The sequence below is a fragment of the Sarcophilus harrisii genome, chromosome 4 (assembly GCF_902635505.1).
Source record: "Sarcophilus harrisii chromosome 4, mSarHar1.11, whole genome shotgun sequence".
NCBI lineage: Eukaryota > Metazoa > Chordata > Mammalia > Dasyuromorphia > Dasyuridae > Sarcophilus > Sarcophilus harrisii.
The window spans coordinates 435247723-435272025 of NC_045429.1; the positions used below are offsets into that span (position 1 = coordinate 435247723).

The 24303-nt window shown below is 42.8% G+C and overlaps 1 protein-coding gene across 4 annotated transcripts; it reads right to left on the bottom strand.

Moving 5' to 3' along the window:
- Nucleotides 1-1208: 1208 nt before the first annotated feature.
- Nucleotides 1209-23985, bottom strand: SPAG5 (sperm associated antigen 5). 4 transcript variants are annotated; one of them, XM_031967686.1, is made up of 24 exons: nt 23662-23985; nt 12175-12291; nt 10253-11280; nt 9985-10159; nt 8410-8484; nt 7777-7866; nt 7560-7694; nt 7224-7343; nt 7043-7135; nt 6846-6959; nt 6281-6374; nt 5861-6008; nt 5691-5784; nt 5397-5530; nt 5048-5180; nt 4314-4419; nt 4070-4162; nt 3584-3707; nt 3280-3391; nt 2806-2886; nt 2510-2665; nt 2313-2387; nt 2088-2168; nt 1209-1442 (listed from the first exon to the last, which is right to left on the bottom strand). In XM_031967686.1, exons 1-24 carry the CDS (start codon nt 23815-23817, stop codon nt 1371-1373), a joined length of 3606 nt encoding a protein of 1201 aa, XP_031823546.1. In that variant the 5' UTR covers nt 23818-23985; the 3' UTR covers nt 1209-1370. The 4 variants fall into 4 exon arrangements, with proteins under 4 accessions (XP_031823546.1, XP_031823547.1, XP_031823545.1 ...); XM_031967687.1 differs by having other exon boundaries at nt 7777-7869; nt 23698-23984; XM_031967685.1 differs by having other exon boundaries at nt 7777-7869; nt 23662-23984.
- Between the last annotated feature and the right edge of the window lie 318 nt (nt 23986-24303).

Sequence of the window (24303 nt, forward strand, 5' to 3'; positions counted from 1 at the left end):
ACCTCTCACTATTTCTGAACCACACAGGTTAAAGTCTAGTTAAGGAAATAGGTGAAGATAGAGATAAGCGGGGAGTGGAAACAGGATTCCAGTGGGCAGTCCTTGTTTACCTGATGTGTTTCAGCCCTCTGTAAAGTGAGGATTTTAGTTTGGCTCTTTTATAAGAGATTTAGCTAGAGGGACCCGTGGGTGGAGTCCCAAGTTGGATTTCAGTGAGGGCTAGAGTCTGCTTGGTGAGGGTTGGGAAACCTGAGCAGATCATCAGAATGGGGGCTGGGACAGCCCAACTTGGCTCAGATCCCATGAGGTTTGGGGGTTTGGGAGAGTCCAGATCTCCTATTGGAATTCAAAGGGATGCTTTGGACCAGGATTTGTGAATCAAAGGTCTCAGCTTTCTGAATTGATAATGCATCAGCCAGGAGGGGTTGGGAATCAGAAAGGAATAAATCTATCTGAAAGGAGTAGTTTCTTAAAGGGGCCACAACCCGCATCATAACCACTCTGCTATTCCTTTCACTACCTCTCTAGCAATATTTACCCACCAAAGTAGGAAGTGACCCAAATCCAAAACTTGATTTCTAGCTTTGAATTCATCAGTTACTATCCTTGACTTAATTCTTCCTGATTCAGTCTTATTTTCTTCTTCAAATGTCAGGGTAAAAGGAATAGCCAATTGGATGGGTGCTCAGGTATCCACCCAGTTCCCAGGCATAGCAGGTTTGAGAGTGCTCTCAGGTCTCATCTTCTTAACATTGCCCTTCGCCCTGTCCCCCTTGAACCTCTCCTGGCTGGCTTGCAAGACACTGCACTCTGCTGATGTCTTTCTGAGCTAGCCTTCTGGCTTTTGCCGGTTCGGATTTTTCCACTCTCTAGCACAAAGGAATATAGAAGTCAGGTGGTGGAGGGCTTTAAAAGCCAGAAGGAGGATTCAGAATTTTATCCTAGAGGCACAGAAAACAGGACAGAAAGAATTTCAATAAAACAACTTCCTTCTTTGTGGTCGACTTCCAGGATCTGATTTCACTGCATGCTACTACTGATCACAACTCTCTCTCCCTGAATTATCTTGGTGATTTGCAGAATCCAAATTGACTCTTGACTTTGCTTCTTTGCTTATGTGACATTTTGAGTTAGACCTTCTAGATTAGTAGCATCTGGTAGTTTGCAGATCACCAGCATGACCTCTAAAAACCACTCCACAAGGACAATTTATCCTAAACAAATTTATTCCAATTTTAAATACACTTAAGTAGACACAGATGGCTGTCTTCTTCACAGCATCTTTTCCTCTTTTCTATCCAGCCTTCATTCCCACTCTCACGCGCCCCCCCCCCCCAAAATGAGTCCAAACTGTCATCACTTTGTATTAATTATCTCAGCAATTGCATCACTTTTTGCAATTCCTGGCAGCCACTCACAACCTCAGGAATGTTCAACAAAGCCTAAAGAGAAAACAAAGGAAAGTAAGCAGTTTAGTTGGCTCTTATTAGCCCAGAAGCTGTTCCTTCTCTCAGTAAAAAGCCCAACAGCAATGGAAGAAAAAAGGGACTTTTTTGAGTTATGGACCCCTTTGGCAGTTTAGTGAAGACTTGTCTTAAAATAAGGTTTTTAAATGCATAAATTTCATAGGATTACAAGTAAAAATGCAATCCCTCCTCCTCTCTTCCCTATGAAATATACAACCCTTGAAATCTATCTATATTTCCTAGGAGAGTCCAGGGACCTCAGATTTAGAACCACTACCATGGAGCAAATCACTGAAATTTAGAGTAATGGAAGCTCTAATCCTTTCTACAGAAAGGGAGTGAGATCTGCCATTGATAAGCATTTTTACCACAAGTGATCATCAGTGTACCTCCCCTTACTGGAGTCCCTCATTGTGCTTTTCATTGGGTCTTTCCATCTGTCCTACGGCTGGACTTTTCTTTATGTATTGTTTTTCTCAATTAAAATATGAGCTCTGAAAACAGAGATGTGCTCACTTTCCTAGCTGTAAACCCTTTAGCACAGGGTTTGGTATATAACACATACTCAACATTTTCCCATTTTGTTCCATTTCTACCCCCCTCTCCCATTACCATCTTTACCTCGTGGATCTGTTCTAAGATGTCATCTAGTTTTTCCAGTTCTTTTTCTGAACACCTCAGGTTCTCTTCTAAAATGTTCCTCTGTCAGGGCAACAGAAAGCATTAACCCTCATCCTAGGGGAAAGAGACTTCAGAGACTGACCCAGAATATGTGGGGCAAACAGAGAAAACAAGCCCAGGTGCCAAATACCAAGCAGGAAGAACCTCATCCAAACAACAACTCACATGTTTCTGAGACTTGGTCAAGAGTGTTGCCTTTTCTTTTTCCATATCAAGGAGTAACAGCCTCAGTTTATCGACCTATGAAATAATTTTTTACTCATCACACTGGGTCATGTGCCATTCCCAATGCTAAATTATTACAAGTCCATTGAAACTTCTGAATGGTAGCCCCCTCTTCCTCTGGAGGACCCATAAACTACCTCCTGGCAAAGCCACACTTTCTCCTGAACCCAAGCAATGTCTGTGGGCTGAGAATTCGGATTCTGCTGGCGTGCCAAGGCCTCTTGGAACACCTTGACTTCAGTCTCTGATCGCTGTAATGATCGGGTGAGCTGGGTTACCTCTTCTCGAAGGCTCTGGGGATGAGAAGAAAGGTCAGTACTACACCTAGCTTCAGGTAGACAGGTTCCTCTTACACCAAACGGAAGGATACAGGACAGAAGTGAATCTCAATGTTGCCAAAGAAAGCAGTAAACATAGATCCCAGTAAACATACAGTGAATTCCCCAATCTTATCTATCTGCTCCAGGATCTTCTTGTCCTGCTGCTGGATCACTTCCTGGAGTTCCTTCTCATTCTGTGGGGAAAAAGAGAGGATGGGGAAAATCTGGATCAGGCCATGGGAGAGCTGAACTCTTCTCATACCTACAAGAAAACATGGCAGTGCTCATCCCATGGTGAGGCCCAGAGCTACAATCCAGCCCTATCCTCTACTACTTCCTAAGAGGTGTTAGAATATTTCAGCCCTCCTTCAGGTAATCAGATCTTGCCCACATCAAGACCTCTTTTTTCTGGGTCTACATGAAAAAGAAGAGGTCCAAGCCTCATCCCTCTAACCCTGGCAGGGTAGAAGTAGGGCAGTAGCTGGAAAATCCCCACCCAACCAACATCCTGGAGGAGCCGTGGGTCCCTCTGGACCTAGCTGGCTGTCCCAGTTCTGGGCTGCCCCAGTTCTGGGCCTCTCCCTCACCTTGTAGCGCACACACAGGGCTTGGCTGAGCTTCTCCACCTCTACCTCTTGAATCTTCAGGGCCTCCTGGTACTGTTCCTCCTGGGTCTGCAACTTGACTTGTAAACTGCATCTGTGGGAAAGAGTTCAGCATTATTTCTTTATTCAGGGAGAGAGAAGGAATGGTGGTGATGACATAGGACTGGGGCAAGCACAGGGGCTTGGCCTTCTGGGAAAGGAAATGTGACCAAGGACTGACCCCCCCCCCCACACACACACACACACATCCCCCCTCAGCTCCCTCCAGTGTCCAGACCCTTCTCACATTTCTTGCTGCAGGGCCTCAACAGCTTTTTCTTTAGAGTCCTGAAGCTGAGAGCACAGGCTCTGGGCCTCCTGCATCAGGCAAGTCAGCTCTTCCAGACTCTTCTTAGCATGGTGGGGAGCCTCTGGAGAATGGGCCCCACAGAGGGAAGATTATCAGGCTGAAGTGAGAGGGATAGAACCCACTTCCTTCCCTTTTCACACATTCACAAGTCAGAACAGCCTTGCTGAGATGATCCAACCAGAAAGGACTGAATACTAATGATATGAAGGGAACAGGGGTAAGGAAGGGCACCATCTGAGCGGAACCCGTGGGGGGAAAGTAGCAGTAGCACAGGGAACAAGGAATTGTGGCCACAGAAAGAGCACCTCTCTCATGTCATCACTTAACAAGCAATAATGAAGTTCCTGCAGTGTGTCAGGCAAGCCCAAGGACCGCTGAGCCTCTCAGCCCTTCTATGAACAAATACAACTCTCCAAAGCTCACCCTGAACTGCAGGCCAAAGGAAGATTTTAGATTCCACTTGGGAAAAGGCACTTCTGTCACTTCTGAACAAAGGGCTGAGGTCGGGTTCTACTTCTGAAAAAGAAAAACAGTCGGAAGGCAGTGCTGGTGCCTGTTACAACTCTACCCTAATAATAGAAAGTGACCAAACCAACTTGGGGCTAGCCTTTTTCTGCCATGTTCATTATCTCAGGGGGCAGACCCGATTCCACTTGGGCTTCCTCACCTCCTTCCATAGCTCTCAAGACGCTGCCCAGGAAGCTGTTGTCAGGGGGCTGAAGGGGTTGGGCAGGGGTCTGTGTTGCCCTCTGAAGAGGGCTTCCTAGCTCAGCCTGTGGACAAAACCAGGAAGAAAGAGTAGGTACTAAGTTCTCTGAGGGGGCCCAGACTCACTCCCTTGGGATTTGGCACCAGGGAAACAATTAATTAGGCATTCAGTGCTAAGTACAATTCAGGATATAAAGAAATATAAAACATGATTCATGACAAAGGCACTTGCAGACTAGCTAAGGAGGCCAGACAAAATTCAAGAAAAAGCTCTGTGTGACCAAGACTGCAGGCACGGAGGGGGAGAGATCATTGTGTCTAGAATGGCCAAGAGCATCTTTACAGAGGAAGCAGGGCTTGAGTTGGACAGTATTTATTTAGACTGAGGGAAAGAAGAGACAAAAGACTTCTAGGAAGGGGAATGGTCATATAAGAAAAAGGCAAAGAGACTGGAAGTCAAATGGTCCATTCAGTGCTAGAGGCCTGTGTCTAGTTGAAACAGAGGATTCATCTTAGAAAGGGAGGTTACATGTTGAGCCAGACTGGAAAAAACCTTCAGGAAGATCCAAGCTAAGAAGTCTTAGCAAGCAACATGCAGTCATGAAAGGTTTCTGAGCAGGTGCTCTGCTTTGCCCAGTCTGGCAAAGAAATGCAGACTACTCTGGAGGTAAGGAGACAGCACAAGAGTCCTACCTCCTTCTTTAATGTCGTCTGTAGCATATGAACCAGATCGTACAGGCTCTGACTAAGCCCAGACAACTGTGGGGAACTTTGATGCATCTTTTTCAGCTCCTGGGCTTCTGCTGTTACATCAGCAAGTCTGGCTCTGGAGGAGGGAACAGGGGATGGGAAAAAGCAGCCAAGTGCCAGGAGGAATCACCTCCCATGATTTCTCCCATGAGGAAAACAACGCAACATTTCTTAGTAGGCCCATCCCCAAAACAAGCAGTCTTGGGCCATGTGACAACCCCACCCCAGAATACTCAAGTTCTAGAACCTATTTCTGGAAAAATAAAGACTTGACAGTGAAAGAAGATATTACTCAAGGCTGTCCACAGAGTCTTTGAGATCCTGGCACTGCACATTGCGCTCCTGGAGTATGGACAGAGTGGTTTTCAGCTGAGATTCCAACCTAGTCAACTCTGTGTGGGCCACTTGGTTCTCCTGATCCAGAAACTAGGACAGAAGAAAGAGGAGAGGGACAGAGATGGGTTTCCAAGCCTTAAGGTACCATAGTTTTTTTCAGTGCCATTTAATGTTCAGACTCCAGAACAACTGGGAAGGAATCAGTAATTCGGGCCCTCAGGCTGTCCTTGCCTTTAAACACAGCACTTACCTCTACATTCTCCCTCAGTTCTTGTACCTCCTCGGTGAGGGCTGCCCGCTGCTCTAGCTGAGCTGACTTCAAGGTTGCTTCTGCCTCCTGCCACCTGTCAAAGGCCTCCTTCAGTCTTCCACTGTCTGGCTGACAAACCCCTGGGCTTCCCAGCCCCTACAGGGACTCACCAGGCAGCTTGTTCTTCCCTACGTGAGGTGAGTTCAGCAAGGGCTTCATCCCGTGAGACCAGATCCTGGGCACAGCGGTCATACTGATCCTGGAGCTTCTCCAGATGACTCTCAGTGCTAGCCAGGCTCTGCAGCTGCAGCTGCAGATCTAAACCAAAGTTTGCCCCAGTAATAACCCCCGTGAAACCCCACTCTCAACTCTTCCCAAAACAGGGCAACTGCTGATCTCTGGGAAGCAGCCAAGTAACAAAGTGAAAGGCTAAGGGGAGAGAGAGCTTAAAAAGTCACTTTTTAGAATAGGTCCCCATAACAGACTAGGGAAAAAAAAAAAAAAAAAAAAATCTTTCTCCTCCCTTCCTATCATATATCTGTGGCTCTCGGTACAAAGCCTTGGCCAGCTTTCAGTCATGGTATCTATACCTGCCGCCAGCCGTCTATTTTCCAATTCCAGCTGCTCAATTCGGGCCTGGGAATCCTTTAACTGAGCAGAGACCTGGTCCAGCTGCCAGGAAACCTGGGAGGAAAGGAGCATTTCATCTCACAATTGTTCCTGGGCCACGGGTCCCAAGACTTAGTCTAGTTTCCTATCCTGAAAAAGCTAAACAATGAGCCATCTTATTGGGCTTCCCGGGCAGACATAGGGCAAGACAGAAGTTTGCAGCTAAAACCCAAAGCAACAGCAGAGGGAGGAGGAAGCAGAAACACTGGTGCAGGCTAAGGGCTCTGGCCCATATGGCCATATTGTGCTACAATCTTCCATATGACCCTCTATACCGGCCAGGCTCTACAGATGACTTCATATATAAGATAACAGAGAATACCAAAGTCTATCTTGCAGCTTACCTAGCTAGTTTTTAATTCATAATATAGAAGGAAGAAAGTTTTATATGGAACTGTCAGTGAAAGTACAGATTGGGAAGACCACTGAAAGAGGGAGAGACAGATCTAACAGTGAGCAGGCCCAAGCATCCCCCCTACTTTATACCTGTTCCTCCTTCTCCCTGGCTACATCTCGCTCCTGCAAAGCCTTCTGACTCTTGGTGATCAAAGGCTCCATTAACTTCTGGGCCTGATTCAGCATGGCTGTCCACACAGTATACTGCCAGGAGACAGAAAGCCCAAGTCAGAGGGAAAAGTATGCGAAAGGAGAGGGAGAAGAGGGGCCGTAATGAAGGCACATACATCCAGCTGCATTGTAACCCAGTCCTTCCGTAAGGTAGAAGCAAGTTGTGTGGCCTGCTGTGCCATCTCCTTCTGCTCCAAGTGAAGAGAAGCCTGCAACAGGATAAGGGATGTGGAGCAAAATGGGAAGGCTTCTGTTTCTCACCTCACCACCTTTTCCCTGTCTCCCCACCCAAATTACCTGCTGGGCTTGGGTCTCTCTCAGGAGATCACAGAGCTCCACCTGTGACTCCAGATCCTGCTGAAGCTCACTGATACGCTGACTGAAATGTGCACAGAAGGCCTCCAAGATCGTCTCTGCCTGGCCAGAGATGGAAACAGATAGCAGAGAAAAGCCTATTCCTATCTCTCCCCAAAAAGCAGCCTAGCATCCTCCTCCCACAGGTGGCAAAACTATGTGTCTGACCCGTCTCCCTGTACCCCACAGCAGACTTCTGTCAGAAGCCCTGAGAGGCAGCAGGTGTATGGAGTCAGCCCCAACAGCAGCTGCTGCCCAGGAGGGAACCCTAGCACTTACTGCAGTTTTTCCTCTGAGGGCTGCTTCTTCTCGACTCCTTGCTTCATCCCTCTCTTCTAAATGGCTCTGAAGCTTTGTCCTGGCTCTGTTCAGCACCTCCCAGCAGCGGGAGACCAAGGCTTCTGAATCCTGGTGCTAGGAGATGAGAACCCGGCTCTTTCTGAGATCCCTTGCCCTGGCTTCCAACAGCCTCCAACCCCACTCTCAAAGCACTTACCTCCTGCTTCAGTGCTGCCCTATCCTCCCTTAGGTTCAGCAAACATTGGTTTAGCAAGGACAAGAGTTCCTGGGATTCTAGAACCCATGACTGCTAAATGGGACAGAGGGAAGTACTCGATTCATCAACATCATCATCATCATCATCAGTCAGGCCAAATCTCAAATCCCCACATCCCACCTTAAAAGTAAGGTCAGGCAAGAAATAAGGTTACTGGGGAAGCATGCTGTTTGCCCTAGAGGAAATGTCCTGGAATAAGGGAAAAGGTCACCAAGGCTAACTAACATGGGTTGTTAGAGACTGACATATGGTTATCTAGGGAAAGGGAATAAGCATTTACATGGCACCTACTATGTGCCAAGCACTCTATAAAGATATTCCTATTTGATCCTCACAACTCTGTTATGATTCCCATTTTACAGTTGAGGAAATTGAGACAGACAGCGAGAGGTGATTTTCCAGGGTCCCACAGCTAGTAAGCATCTAGGGGTCAGACTCACACTCGGGTCTTGCTGGAGCTAGGCCCGGTGTTCTGTTGCCACCGGGCACTGAGGCCCATTCCTTTTCTCTCCCAAAGTATTCAAAACAGAAAGCCCCTCGATGTGCAACAAAAGGACTCACAAGAGCACCTACCATGACGCTCCCAGCCTGTATTAGATGCTGGTGGGCCTCCCGACTCTCCTGCAGATGCTGGGGCTCATCTGCCACCTAGGGGGAAATTCATCTACCTGCTCCTTCTGCCAAGACAGAACCTTCCAGGTCCCTTCCCACCACGGAAGAGCAGAAAGGCTGATGAATGCGCCTCAGTGCCCCTAACCCAAAAAACTCTGGGGTAGGGAAGGAAAGGGAAGTCAGAAATAGGATGAATGTAACATTTCCATGCCTGGGAGAAAAGAAAGTGGTCTAATGGCAGAATTTCTTGGGGGGAGGGGGGGCTTCCCTGTGCTGGCAAAGGCCATGGCGTCGGTTGTTCTGCTGAGTCATGACATTTCAGCAGTTTGATTTGAAGCGGCTTTGCCACGGCCTCTTGGGGTTCGCTGTAAAAGCTGCCAAGTTCCCTGGAGACCCAAAGCGAGGCAGCTCGCTCTCTCTGATGTGCTGAGAGTCACGAAGTACCCCATGTGCTCCAGGTGGGGGAGGGGTGTGTGTGAGTGTGTATGGCCTGAAGCAGGGGCAGCCAGGCAAGTGATCACATTAGTGGGATGGAGGAGGAGGTCATTTCCCCTCTTGTTCCACTTCAGTGGCTTCCGAAAGCCCCAGGCAGATGGGGGCTGGGGGAACTGAGGAATGTTTAAGAACATGGAACCAGGGAGATGACTAAAAACCATTACATTGAATTCCCAATCCCTATATTTATGCACACCTGCCTTTTTGATTTCCTTCACAAGCTAATTGTACAATATTTCAGAGTCTGATTCTTTTTGTACAGCAAAATAACGGTTTGGTCATGTATACTTATTGTGTATCTAATTTATATTTTAATATATTTAACATCTACTGGTCATCCTGCCATCTAGGGAGGGGTGGGGGTAAGAGGTGAAAATTGGAACAAGAGGTTTGGCAATTGTTAATGCTGTAAAGTTACCCATGCATATATCCTGTAAATAAAAGGCTATTAAATAAAAATAAAAAAATAATAAAAAAAAAAAAAAAAAGAACATGGAACCAGGTGAAGAGGGGGACAAAGCAGGATGGACAAACCACCTAAGATATGCTCAGCCTGAGGTTCTCAGAATTTCTGGGGCAGGTGAAGCAAAAGTGACAGCCAGGTACATTTTCAACACAAGCACAAGGAAAGACAGAGTACTCTCTCTCATAGCTGGCAGCAGTGACCTCTACTTCCCATCTGAGTGGCCATGACATGCTGGGGAGACACCCAGAAGGTCAGAACAGCAACGTTAAAGCTAACTCAATCCTTCCCATTTCCTGATAATTTCCTTGCCCGCTAAGAACAGACTCCCTCTCTCCTCCCCAGGTCTCTGCTGCCGTAGCTGCCCAAGGACATCCAGGTGCAACACCGCCAATCCCGTGGCTATCAGCCACTAAGGCTACGTGGCCCTGCCTCCTACTTATCTGTGGGTGAAGAGGGGTATGGACACGCCGGTCTTAGACAGTCCTCCTAGGTACTCACTCTACAGTAAGACAACATTCACCAGGCCAGCTCCTTCGCCTCATGGCGGGTCTAGGATTGGGAAGAGACCCTCTTACCCCACTGAGACAGACGTCAGTCTGGGTGCTGCTCTCCTGGGCTTCACGGTGAGGGGCAGCCCCACTGCTCTGCCAATCCCGAAGCTGCCGTGAGACAGCCTCCAGAACAATGAGGGAACTAAGCAGATGATCTTCCAGGTCCCGTCTAGACAAGGCACTCATATCTGGGGGTCGGCTGCAGAGAAAGGTAAAAGGAGGAGATGGAGCGAGATGGAGAAGAAGGTGCTAAGACAGGACCAGAAATGCAAGGGAGCAAGAGACCACTCACCACCACAGCAGGGAATCTGTCTCAGAGGCATTGTCTTTCGTACTGGCCTGCTGGGCCTGAGATGTATTGGTGCCCTTTTCCAGCAAAGCTGGGGTCGTGAGCCATGAACCCACAGAGCTAGAAGAAACAGGAGTAGCGTTGGATCCTCTATCACGCATCAAAGCAGGAAGAGGGAAGCTCTGGCGCAGACTCTCCAGCATCGCTGAGGTATTCATCCCCTTATCGAGCCATGTCAAAGGGGACATCCACGACCCAGTACTGGGACTGCCAGTTTTACTAGAACCTTCTGCTGGAGCCACCTGGGGCCCGGTTTCTGCTGGAATTTGAGCAGGGAGGGATGGATCTCTTGCTGGCTGGGTTTCCTCTGATGAATGGGAAGGTTGCAGTTCCTCTCCTGTACATGTGAGTGATGTGCTTCCTGTGCTGGGGTCTGAAAAGCTGGCAGGAGGAGACTGCTGCACGAAAGCAGAACTGTTTGTCAGAGGCACGGAGGCCTTGGGGACAGCTTCTGGACTAACGCCTCCTGAGCTTTCCTCTGGGCGCTGCTGCTCAGAACAGGGACTGGAGGCATTCTCCATACAAACATGTGGCAGGGCATTCTGGGAGATGGCTCTTCCCGGAGTGGCAGTGATAATGTCTACAGAGTTGCCATTCAGGCAAGGTGCTACCCCTGTGGTCACAGGAGCTATCAGACTTGGAGAAAGGCCGAAAAAGATGTTATTTGCTTCTGCCTGAGCAGCCAAGTCCTTCTCAAGTGGACTGTCTGACTGTAGCCCTTGGCTGGGCCTTTCTTGGGAAGGAGAGGGAACCAGGGTCAACGATTTGACCACATCATCATTCAATGGGGCTGCTGCTTCAGAAGCTTTGGGAGTAGAACTGGTTTGGGGAACCAGCCCAAAACACTGCTCCTCTGTGCCACCCTGGGAAGCTTCAAGCTCCTTCAAAGGCAAACATGGCAGTTCTGAGGGGAAATCTGTCCAAATGGTTTTGGGAAACTCCAGCAAAGATGGGATGCTGCTGTCCTCTGGCTAACAAGGAAAGAAAAAGTCAAGGATTTGACAAAGGTCATTTTACTAACCCAGGCGTCTCATCCTATAAAGCAAGCAGGCACCAAGCAGGTTAAGTCCCTCAAATTCTGTTCAACATTTTGGCAAGAGGGCACCCTGCCAAGCAGAACTCAAACTTGCTTTGTTTCATGTAGAGAACTAAGCTAGTCCCTTTTCACCACAAAAGTGACAGGACTACAAGGAAAGACTATTCATCAACTGAGATACAACGTATTGTACAAAGAATGAAGCTAAGTATTAACCTGTGCAGCCTGACGTATCAGGAGACAGCAAAAACAGGTGGAAAGCCCCTTAGGTCAGGAGATAGGAGACCTAAATTCTAGTCCCAATTCTGATGCTAATTATATGACTGTGGTTAAATCCTATCATGCTCTCCCAGGACTACAGTTCCCACTGGGTATTCCCTACTTTTTTCCTATCTTACAAAGTGTTAGACAGTGAACCAGACAGCCTGTGAAGCACTTGCTCCAGCTCTTCCGACAAAGAATTCGATCTTTTACCAAGGCCATAAATTCCTTTCACTTCTGCCACTGTTCCTTCCCCTTGTGACCTTTTTCCATTACCATCAATCAGGGGTTCCACTTTAAAATGAGCAGAGGGAGGGAAGACTTCTCTCATGAGCCAGAGCTATTTTGCAGCAGCTCAGTGAAGGCTGAGTCGGGGAGGAAGTGGTAGGAACCAGTGGCTAAGTGGGGTATGTCAATCTCTAAAGCAATATGCTAAGGCTTCCCAGACATCCCACCATTCTAGATTATGGTCACCTTGTCCTAGTCCACTGCTGCTCCCCTAAGTTCTCAGGCTAGATGGAGGGCCCTACTCCCAAGTCTCACGCAAAGCCAAACAAATGACTCTTACCTGTGGCTGATACAAGATGGGGTTTGTCTTGGAGCACGCCAAGGTGACTTTTGCAGGGTTAGGAATAGCATTTGGTTGCAAGAGTTCCTGGAGTGGCAGACGGTTCTCAGACTTTCCCTGAGATAGAGATAATAGTGAGAAAGAATAAGCACAGGGTCCTTCAGGCTGACTCAAACCTCTTAAAAGAGCCCACTTTTCAGAATTTTAGAGCCATAAAGTATCTTAAGAGATCATTCAACCTCATCTCACCATGACACAGATATAAAGAGAGATTTCAAAAAAAGATACCCAAATGTAAGTATATATATAAACCTAGCTTTCTCCACACTCTAGAAACAGATCATAAACAAAACTTCCAAAAATCTAATATATAATGAGGATTTACCAAATTTCAGAAAAAAAGTTTAGCTGATTACACGGCTGATAATTTTCTAAAAAGGGAAGATGCTGGGGAATGAATGCAAGACCAAAAGCACTGGATACTAGGGTTGCATTATTCCTAATACTCCAAATTATGGATATATAGAGATGATTTTTTAAAAGAAATATCAACAGGAAAGGGGAAAAAAAAATCACAATCCTGAATAGGATACAGGGTAACAGAATGGATTAGAAAATAAAATATAACAATCTACTGCATATAAGAAATAAAGCTTCATATAAACTCAAAGCAACTTATCACCAATGAAAAATAAATTAAAGCAATAGTTAGAAACTATTTTGTCCAATTGTATGGCAACAAGTCTGACAATCTAACTGAAATGGATGAATATTTACAAAAAATTATAAATTGCCCAGGTTAACAGAAGAGGAAATAAATTACTTAAATAGTCCCATTTTAAAAAAAAGAAATTGAACAAGTCATTAATGAACTCCCTAAGAAAAAAATCTCCAGAGCCAGATAGATTTATAGGTGAATTCTACCAAACATTTAAAGAATAATTAATTCCAATACTATGTAAATTATTTGGAAAAAGAGGTAAAGAAGGAGTACTGCCAAATTCCTTCTATGACACAAATATGGCATTGAGATCTAAACTACAAGAGCCAAAACAAATAAAGAAAATTACAGATGAAAACTGCCTGTTTATATTCTTTGACAATTTATCAATTGGAGAATAGCTCTTATTCTTACACATTTGGATCAGTTTCCTATATATTTGAGATATAAGATCTTTATCAGAGAAATATGTTGCCAAGACTTTTTTCCTTCCAGTTTCTTGCTTTTAATTTTTGCTGCACTGGTTTTCTTTTGCAGAAATTTTTAAATTTCATATTATCAAAATGGGCCATTTTACCTCTTATGAAAGTCTATTTCTTTTTTGTTCATGAACTCTTCCCTTATTAACAGATATGACAGGTAATTCCTTCCAAGCTTCACTAATTTGCTTATATCACTCTTTATGCATAAATTATGTACCTATTTTGAGCTTATCTTGGCATATGCTATTAAGATGTTGTTCTATGCCTTCACAAGCTAATTGTACAATAATTCAGAGCCTGATTCTTTTTGTACAGCAAAATAATGTTTTGGTCATGTATACTTATTGTGTATCTAAGTTATATTTTAATATATTTAACATCTACTGGTCATCCTGCCATCTAGGGGGGGGGGGGGGTAAGAGGTGAAAAATTGAAACAAGAGGTTTGACAATTGTTAATGCTGTAAAGTTACCCATGTATATATCCTGTAAATAAAAGGCTATTTAAAAAAAAAAAAAAAAAAAAAAAAAAGATGTTCTATGTCCATTTGAAACTGGAAAAGGACAGTTTTTTTTAAAAATTAGAGAAAATTAATTTAGAGTGAGCTGAACCAAGAAAACATTTATGAAGTAATAATAACATTGTAAAGATGAACACTTTTGAAAAACTGAAGAACTCTGGTCAGTGTAATGGCTAATCATGATTCCAGAGTATGAATTAGATGAAGCATGCTACACACCTTCTGAGAGAGAGGCAATGGACTCAAGCTGTGGAGTAAGATATGGCTAGTTAGAGATTGTTCTTGACTATGCCTATTTGTGTTTTTTTTTTTTTCTCTTTTTTCTAATGAGAGCAGGGAAAGAAAATAAATTGTGAATTGAAATAAATGCTTTAAAAGACAGTATCAATATCATACACACACACACACACACACACACACACACTTAATAATGAAACATCTAAACAATGAATTAGAAAATGTAGATAGTAAGACAATAGTTGGTACCTTCAACCTATCCTCTGATCTAGACAAATCTAGTAAAGATAAAACAAGTAAAACTAAAGATCTAAATGAAATGTTAGAAAACTAGATATAAAAGATCTTTGGCAACAACAGAATGAGAATCTTAAGGAATATACATATTTTTCTGCATCAGAGGACACAAAACCTAATCATGTATTAGGATATACATAGCATATGATTTTTATCATAAGATAGAAAGCTCATAACATATCTTTAACAGAATATGACACAATAAGTAATTATAATCAGTAAGGAATACAGACCTATTTGGAAACTAAGAGTAATCCTATATAGAAACTCTGTATGTGTATGTGTGCATATGCACATTTTATCTATTTATTTCAAAGAAAGGAAATGACTTTTAAATTGAGATGGTAATAAAAACAACAATAAATCCCCTCAAAGCCCAAATTATTCGTGAATTCAGAAGGAAGAGAACATCAGTAAAGTAGGGGAACACCAGCCAGGAAGAGTGCCCTGAGACAATTATGGTAGCTATACTACTCTAGCAGGAGCCCTGAAAGTAGTGAATTGAGCTCTGAGGACACTGCGGATTAGGTGTGATGTAATTGCTTCTAAGAATCAGAGCATAGGTTACAGGCTGGTCCTATTCAGAACTGCCACAGAAAGCAAGATATAAAAACTCTCCCCTCAACTAACCAAACCAAACCAAACCAAAACACCATTACCCCAAAAGTTTGAAATGCTTTGATGCTGATAGCTAAAGTAGGCCAAGCTTGAGTCCATATGACAGACTGCTTTCATTAGGAACCAGTATATATGATAACATAATAACAAAAGCAAGTGGTTCACATTTTTTGTCTATATTGCTCTCTGTGCCAAATTATATAATGTAATGCAGTCCAATGCAAAGTAATAACTTCATAGGGGCAGCTAGGTGGCACAGTGGATAGAGCATCAGTCCTGAAGTCAGGAGGACCCAAGTTCAAATTTGACCTCAGACACTTAACACTTCCTAGCTGTATGACCCTGGGCAAGTCACTTAACCCCAATTCTCTCAGCAAAAAATAAATAAATTAAAAATAACTTCATCCCTAATTCCAGATTAGATGAAATCACAGCAGAAATCAAGAACTTGCTTAAATCACAAGAGGGAAAAAAGTAGAAGAACCTATGTAGATTCACTGAAAATCTTCACTTGACAAAAATTCTAAAAGTTCTACCCTAGCAAATGGAAAATCCAGAAATCTAGGCGACAACAGAAGTATTTCCACTTACTTGTCAAATTTTCTTTCAGAAGTACTGTTAACATTTTCCTTTATTAAGTATAGAAGGTCTGAGTATCTTGTTTCTTTCTTTCTTTTTTTTTTTTTAAAGATTGAGTATTTTCTTTTCCCCCCAATCACACATAAAAACAATTAATATTCATTTTTAAAATTTCAAGTTCCAAATTCTCTCTCCCTCTTTACCTCCCCCTCCCAATTGAGAAAGCAAGCAATTTGGTAAGTTGTATGGTTTCATTTCTTTCTAATCTACAGAGTAAAATACTTTGAAAGGCATGATCTAAAGCAAGGTGCCTTCTCATACCTATTCCTTGTGGCCAAACTTGGTCAACAATTTAAATGGTTTTGTCATCAAAGTGTGTATTGTTTTCCTGGCTCTGTTTACTTATTTCACTTTATAACTATATTCATTGTTTCTTATAACACAACAAAGGAGAAGATACACTCCTTTTGTTCTGGAAAAAATTAAGGATTTGAAAAAGGGTTGCACTCTTTATGGGGCTACATCGTCTTATGTTAAGATGTTACTAGAGAATTTGACTTACGAAATTTTAACCCACAGTGATTGGAAACCTATAGCAAGGACATGTTTAGAACCTGGACAAAACTTGTGGCTTTCGAAGTATAGTGAATTATGAAGGATACAAGCCCAATACAATAAGCAAACTGGAGTTAATACTCCAATCACCTTTGATTACCAACAATTAGCAGGTGGTCAGTATGCAGACAATTCAGCACGGATTAATTACCTCAGCAGTGTATGAGCAAATTGCTACTGCTGGAATAAAAGCTTGGGGCTGCCTCCCAGGAAAAGATGGAGGTGAAGCCTTCAGAAAAATAGAACAAGGTCCCAATGAACCTTTTGCGGATTTTGTGGGACGTCTGCAAACAGCTGTCACAAGAACCATTGGAGAAAATGCAGCCACAAGAATAATGATCAATGAGGTTTGCAGAATTTATATGGGGACTACACAAAGATGCTCCTTTAGAGGAGATCATAAGACGCTGTGCCACAGTGGGCACAAGTGCTTATTATACCCAGGCTATGATGAACATGGGAAGAGAGGATCCCCCTTGGCAAGGGACTTCTAGAGAAACTCTTCGATGCTTTCAGTGTGGAAAAATTTGACATCTGACACCTCAATGTAGGTATAAAGATAGAGTGAGAGGACAGGGTGAGAGAATAAGACCCAAAACCCTATGTCCAAAATGCGACAGAGGTTTCCACTGGGCCTCAGAATGTAGACTGACCCAGGGAAATGAGAGGCGGGGACCCAGCTTGAAGGCCCCAGGTAGGGCATGATGGCAGCCGAGGTTAGATCCAGAGAGTCTTTAGAAATTCAATATTAAGACATGATCAATCAGCCAAAAAGCAATCAGATGTGAGAAAGGGATTACATGATCAATCAGCTAAAAGGCAATCAGATGGCAGAAAGAAATTATAATTTGAGAGAATACAGTCTTTTTTTAACCCAACAGAAGGCACTGCTCCTGCACTCCAATATAATTGCCAAGTGATGGATGAGAAGTTTAAAAAGTGGTAAATCAAAGGGACTAGATAGGTTACTTGCTTGGGAGAAAGGGTTTGCTTGTATCTCTGCAGATGGAAAAGGAATCAAACGGGTGCCAACAAGCACCTGGAGAGAGACAGAAAAAAAGAGACAAACCTCGAAACAAAGGAGAAGACCTAAGAAACATCTGACACTGAAAGAGCATGGCTGATATGAGACTGTTAAAGAACTTGAAAACCATCAGGAATCATTGGATTCCCTGAGATGAAAAATTGTTGAATAAAGACTGTTGCAGGACTTGAAAACCATCAGGAATCATTGGATTCCCTAACACATAATAAGACTATTGCAGGACTTCAAAACTTGCAGGAATTATTGGATTCCTGGCACATGGAGTAATGGACAATAGATTCCTTTTGGACTATTTCTAGGACTTATGGACATGTATAATTCCTCATTTTGATTCATGTTATTTCTTACATCACTACTAACCTGTGCTACTATGTGCTTATGTAATTTATGTAATTATGTGTGATACCTCCCATACTGATGGATTTAGGTATACCTGTTTTAAGAGTGAGACCCTTCAGAAGCCCACCAATCTAATTTGATTTCCCATTTCCTTTGGTTTTTATCTCCCTTCCTGAGACATCAGGGAGGGTGTGAATACTTCCTTTTATGGTGTTTTCACCCCTCTTTTGGGCAATCAGGGAAGACGTGAACACATATACCCCAATTTGGTTAGTCATTCCAAAACAGATATCTAATTTTGCTTCCATTTATTTATTACTGCAAAAAATAGTATCTTTAAAAAAAAAAAAAAAAAAAAAGCTGCAGCTGGATGCAAAAGACCTGGAAAGTAGGTAGGATACCCATCAATTGAAGAATGATTGAACAAATGTTATATTAATATATTAGAATATTATTGAGTATAACAAATAACAAAGAAAAGGATTTCAAAGAAACCTGAATGATCTGTATAAAATGATAGAGTGAGGTGGGCACAATCAGAATAATTTATACAATAACAACATGGTAAAGAGTAATAGCTTTGAAAGCCATAGGAGTTCTGATCATTGGAATGACCAATAACTCTAGAGGACTCAGGATAAAACATTCTGTCCAACTTCTAACAGAGAAGGATGGACTTGGAATACAAATAGAAATGTATATTTTTTTGGAACAGTTTTGCTTGATAGAATATTGTTATAAGGGTTTTGTTTTTCTTAATGGGGGGAGTGAAGTAAGAAGAAGGTAAGAGTTTTTTTTAATTGGAAAAAATGTTATTAAGTGTTACTAGAAATATTTTGGTGCAACAGGGTTTTTCTTTTTGATCTGCTTAGAGTATAGGCCTAACAATGGAATCTATGGGTCAAAGGGGATGGCCATTTTAATCCCAGTTTCATATTGAATTCTAGAATAAATGGACCAATTTGCAGCCATGTGGACATTATATTAGTGTGCTTTTCTATCACCAATTTGTTAGGTATGAGGTAAAACCTCAGAGTTGTTTTGCTCTGTAATCCTTCTTATGAAGATTTCACATATTCTTTTGTACAGCTAATAGTTTATAGTTTTTCTGGTAACCAAATATAGGTTAATTACAAGTTTATTTTACACAGAACATTCACAGTTTGTACCCTCGAAAAGTATATAAATAGTTAGGAGAATAATAATGTATTCTTCATATACTTAGAATAATACTTAATAGTCAATATATTGGCTAAGGACCAAAAGAGGATGCATCCTGCTCCAGGAATATAAAGAACAATTCATTATTTAAAAACCCATCCCAAAATGCCATAACATTTATACCATTTTAATCAAATATTGCAGTCTTTGACTCAGTTCCACATATATTTACAACTCTATAGAGACTCAACCACAGTGAGAACAGTAGAGCATTTGCTAATTTATATGGCAAACTGTATATTTAAAATATACCACCATCATAATGTTAAAACAAATGACATATAGCATGGCATCTTTTAGGGAAATTAAGTTTATTTTGGTTTTGCCTAACTTTATCATCATCATTTCTCTTCAAAAGAACTCAGTACAGCCTCCAAGTCAAAAAGGAAATTGTATTAAAACTTTTTTTTTTTTTTTTTTTTTTTTGCTGAGGCAATTGGGGTTAAGTGACTTGTCCAGAGTCTCACAGCCCGAAAGTGTTAAGCCACATTTGAATTCAGATCCTCCTGACTTCAGGGCTAGTGCTCTATCCACTGCGCCACCTAGCTGCCCCTGTACCAAAACATCTTATTAATCACATGAGATAAAAAAGATAACCATAAAAGTTACATGGATCTAGAACCAGGAGAACATGGTAGTAACAATATGATGGTCAACTGTGATGGACTTGGTTCTTAATATGATGATTCAAGGCAATTCCATCCACATCCAAAGAGAGAACTATAGAGATTAAATGTGGGATGAAAAGTATAGTATTTTCACCTCTTTGTTTTTTTCTTTCTCATGGGTTTTTTCCTTCCTTTCTGGTCTGATTTTTCTTGCACAACATGAAAAATATGGAAATATGTTTAAAAGGATCACACATATTTAACACATCAGATTGCTGTCTTGGGGAGAAGGGGAGGGAAAGGAGGGAAAAAATTCAGAAAAAAAAGTTTTTCTAAAATGAATTATCATTACATATATTTGGAAAAAAATAAAGTACTATTGAAAAAAGTTACATGGCTCTGCTTAAAAATATACTGAACATTTCTTCATTTAGTAGAAAACCTATCATGTGATATAGAAATATTCCTTGGACAAAACAACAGCCAATAACTTTAATAATCTAGTATTTGACAAACCCAAAGACCCCAGCTTTTGGGATAAGAACTCACTGTCTGACAAAAATTGCTGTGAAAATTGGAAATTAGTATAGCAGGAACTAGGCATTGACCCACACTTAACACTGTACACCAAGATAAGGTTGAAATGGGTTCACCATCTAGGCATAAAGAATGAGATTATAAATAAATTAGAAGAACAAAGGATAGTTTACCTCTCAGACCTGTGGAAGGGGAAAGAATTTATGACCAAAGAAGAACTAGAGGTCATTGTTGATCACAAAATAGAAAATTTTGATTATATCAAATTGAAAAGCTTTTGTACAAACAAAACTAATGCAGACAAGATTAGAAGGAAAGCAATAAACTGGGAAAACATTTTTATAGTCAAAGGTTCTGATAAAGGCCTCATTCCCAAAAAATATAGAGAATTGACTCTAATTTATAAGAAATCAAGCCATTCTCCAATTGATAAATAGTCAAAGGATAGGAACAGACAATTCTCAGATGAAGAAATTGAAACTATTTCTAGACATATGAAAAGGTGCTCCAAGTTATTATTAATCAGAGAAATGCAAATTAAGACAACTCTGAGATACCAGTACTGTCAGATTGACTAGAATGACAGGGAAAGATAATGCGGAATGTTGGAGGGGATGTGGGAAAACTGGGACGCTGATTTTTTTTTTTTAATTTAATAGCCTTTTATTTACAGGATATATGCATGGGTAACTTTGCAGCATTAACAATTGCCAAACCTCTTGTTCCAATTTTTCACCTCTTACTCCCCACCCCCTCCCCCAGATGGCAGGATGACCAAAAACTGGGACACTGATGCATTGCTGGTGGAATTGTGAACACATCCAGCCATTCTGGGGAGCAGTTTGGAACTATGCTCAAAAAGTTATCAAACTGTGCATACCCTTTGATCCAGCAGTGTTACTACTGGGCTTATACCCCAAAGAGATCATAAAGAAGGGAAAGGGACCTGTATGTACATGAATGTTTGTAGCAGCCCTGTTTGTAGTGGCCAGAAACTGGAAACTGAGCGGATGCCCATCAACTGGAGAATGGCTGAATAAATTGTGGTATATGAATGTTATGGAATATTATTGTTCTGTAAGAAATGACCAACAGGAGGATTTCAGAAAGGCCTGGAGAGACTTACACGAACTGATGCTGAGTGAAATGAGCAGGACCAGGAGATCATTATATACTTCAACAATATTATATGATGACCAGTTCTGATGGACCTGACCATCCTCAGCAACGAGATCAACCAAATCAGTTCCAATGGAGCAGTAATGAACTGAACCAGCTATGCCCAGAGAAAGAACTCTGGGTGATGACTAAAAACCATTACATTGAACTCCCAATCCCTATATTTTTGTCCGCCTGCATTTTTGATTTCCTTCACAGGCTAATTGTACATTATTTCAAAATCTGATTCTTTTTGTGCAGCAAAATAACTGTTTGGACATGTATACATATATTTAACTTATATTTTAACATATTTAACATGTATTGGTCAACCTGCCATCTGGGGGAAGGAGGGGAAAAGTTGGAACAAAAGGTTTTGCAATTGTCAATGCTGAAAAATTACCCATGCATATATCTTGTAAATAAAAAGATATAATAAAAAAAATATATATATATAAAATAAAAATAAAAAAATATCCCTTGGACTTGATAAGTATAAAATTCTTAATGTACACAAAGGAAAAAATGACTAAAGGTTTTGAGCCAGAATTTTGAAGTCAAATTGAATCAAAGGATGAAAACAATACCCGACCATACCTTGGCATTTTGTAAGCAAAGCAAAAGAATAAAGAAAGCTATGGTAATTTATGTAAAAATATTTTTATCATCTGACAATCCAAAAGTTAAAAAACAAAACAAAAAAAAAAAACAAATTTAGAGCAATTTAATTCCTCTATAGTAATAAATAAGATAAGCTTTTGGAATAGTAAAATAGACATCAGTGGATTTAAAACTTGCAGAAATGAAACCCAGGTCCTATTTTCCAAAGAAAGGCCGACAGATGTTTGCAGAAAACATAATAAACAGGTTAAAAATTGTAAATGCGCCTGTTAAAGATATCACTTCACAAAAGGTTGGCAATGGATACACACCACTGAATTTATCTAATGAAGATCAAAAGGGGTTTGCTTCCACCTAAGAGTTTTTTGAAAGATCTAAGATCCAAGAGTGGAAAAGAAAGGCTGCCTACTGGTGATGTCCACATAAATTCAACCAATAATATGCCAACAAAAACACCTTTGAACAAATGGCCACAGAAATAGAGAGGTTACAGGTCATGGTCACCTGAAACTACAGAAAAGTTTTACATTTAGAGAAGCTGGATTTGATTGATGCTGATTGTTTAAAGAATGAATAGAAACTTGCAAAAATTCAGTATCTGGGTCAGACAACTGGGAGGCTAGAATTACAAGGCAGAGACTTGGTACTCAGACGCAAATCCCTATGCAACACATACAAACCTCAAAATAACTCCACGAAGAAGCCGCTGTGTGGCAGAAGAGGATAGAGCACTGGTCCAGAAGTCAGGAGAACCGGAGTTTAAAAGTGACTTCTGGCACTAGCTGTGTGACCCTAGGCTAGTCACTTAATCCCAATTGCCTCAAACACACACACACAAAAAAAAAAAAAATCAAATAAAGTGTTCAGGAACCAAAATAGAGATAAAACTGTTCATACAATTGTCCTGATGTAATATTTATTCTTTTAAAAAAATTAAGACCATTTCACCATTTTTAATAGATATTGATCATTTCCAAACTTTATACAACAGAACGTTTCCAAAATCTGAAGATTTATGGGAAAAAAATTAAAACTGCTTTAGAACAGGAAGAACGACACGGTGATGCCATCGTTGTCAGTGTCTGCCCTTGAAGTTAACAAGTGCTTCCATACCAACACTTTTATCAGTTTTTAAAAACTGATCGTTTTATCCTTCTGTAGGACATCACACATAAAAAGGCGGGCTAGCACTTTTAATCGGAGCTTTAATGCACAAAGAAGGGAGTAAACCAGTAAGAATGATAACGTAAATTGCTTGTAAAAGCTTACAGGAATACCAAAAAGCCAGTCATTTCTGCGTCCCATATACTACTATGCGCGCCATGACCGTTTTCCCTATTCAAGTTTGCCTTTCTTTGTATTCCCAGCCGGGAGCCTAAGGGCTTCCTTGCACATAGTAGGCTTTTTTTTTAAAGCGTGTCTGATAAAGGCAAAATGCCACGGGCGCATGTGCACACTGCCAACCCACCATTTATACGTGATTCTTAAAGTTTGTGACGCATTTTCCCCACTGCAACTTGATGAAGCAGGCCGCGCGCAGTGATGGATAAAGCACCTACTACGTGCCGGTTCCGCCACGCGCGGGAAGGCGAGGAAGAAGGCGGGCGCGCGCCGGGCCCCGGAGGACCAGGACGCACGACAGCCTCGCCACTGACTAAGCTGCGCGCGCGCCTCCAAGCGCCCTTTGCCTCCCCTGTCTCCCCGCCTGCAAACGGGGACAGTAAGGGCGCCAGACGCGTGGGGCGGACAGAGCGTTTGCTGGAAGGGCCCCGCCCTCACGGGCTCCTAGTCTGTCGCTAGCGCCCCCGTCCCGACGCGAGTCGCTGGCGCCCCTCCCCCGCCCCCGCCGGAAGGAGCTAACGGAAGCCCGCCAGGCCCGGCCCGCTCACCCGCTGCGGCGTAGCCGGGGAGCCGAGACTCCTCACCCGCCACATGGCGCGCCGGGGGCCGCGGGGCTGAGCCGGGCTTCCCGACTCCTCCGGGTCCGCCGAGCCGCCGGGACGCCGAGGAAGAAAAAGGTCCAGGAGCGGAGGCCTCCTCGCCATCCGCCGAGTCCATTCGAACCAGCCGCGCGCTCCCTGTTATTGGCCACGGCTCGGTGACGTCACGGGCGCGGCCACGCCCCCGGCCTCGCTCTCGAGCGGGCCGCGCGCACGTGGTCTCGGTGCGCTCCTTCCCGTAGGCGTCCCAGAGTCCTTTCTGTGTAATGGTCACGCATCGCAGCTTCCCCGTCTGTTAAATGAGAGCTGGTCCCCGGAGTCCCCTTCCCCTCTGTGTGCATGGGCCGGGGTCAGAGGTCGCTAACGACCACGCCCCCTTTAAGGCGGTCCCGCGGTGAGAACAAAAAAAAAAGTCCGTGACGTCAGTTGGTTCCGTAGCTAGAAGCAATTAGAACGTTGGGTTGTAAAATTTGCAAAGCAGTTAGTTACATTCCATCTTCACTGTCACCTCTTAGAGGAGATGCTCTTAGCCCCATTTTACAGAGGAGGAAACTGAGGCTGAGAGAGGGCGTGGTCCAGGTCCCACAGCCA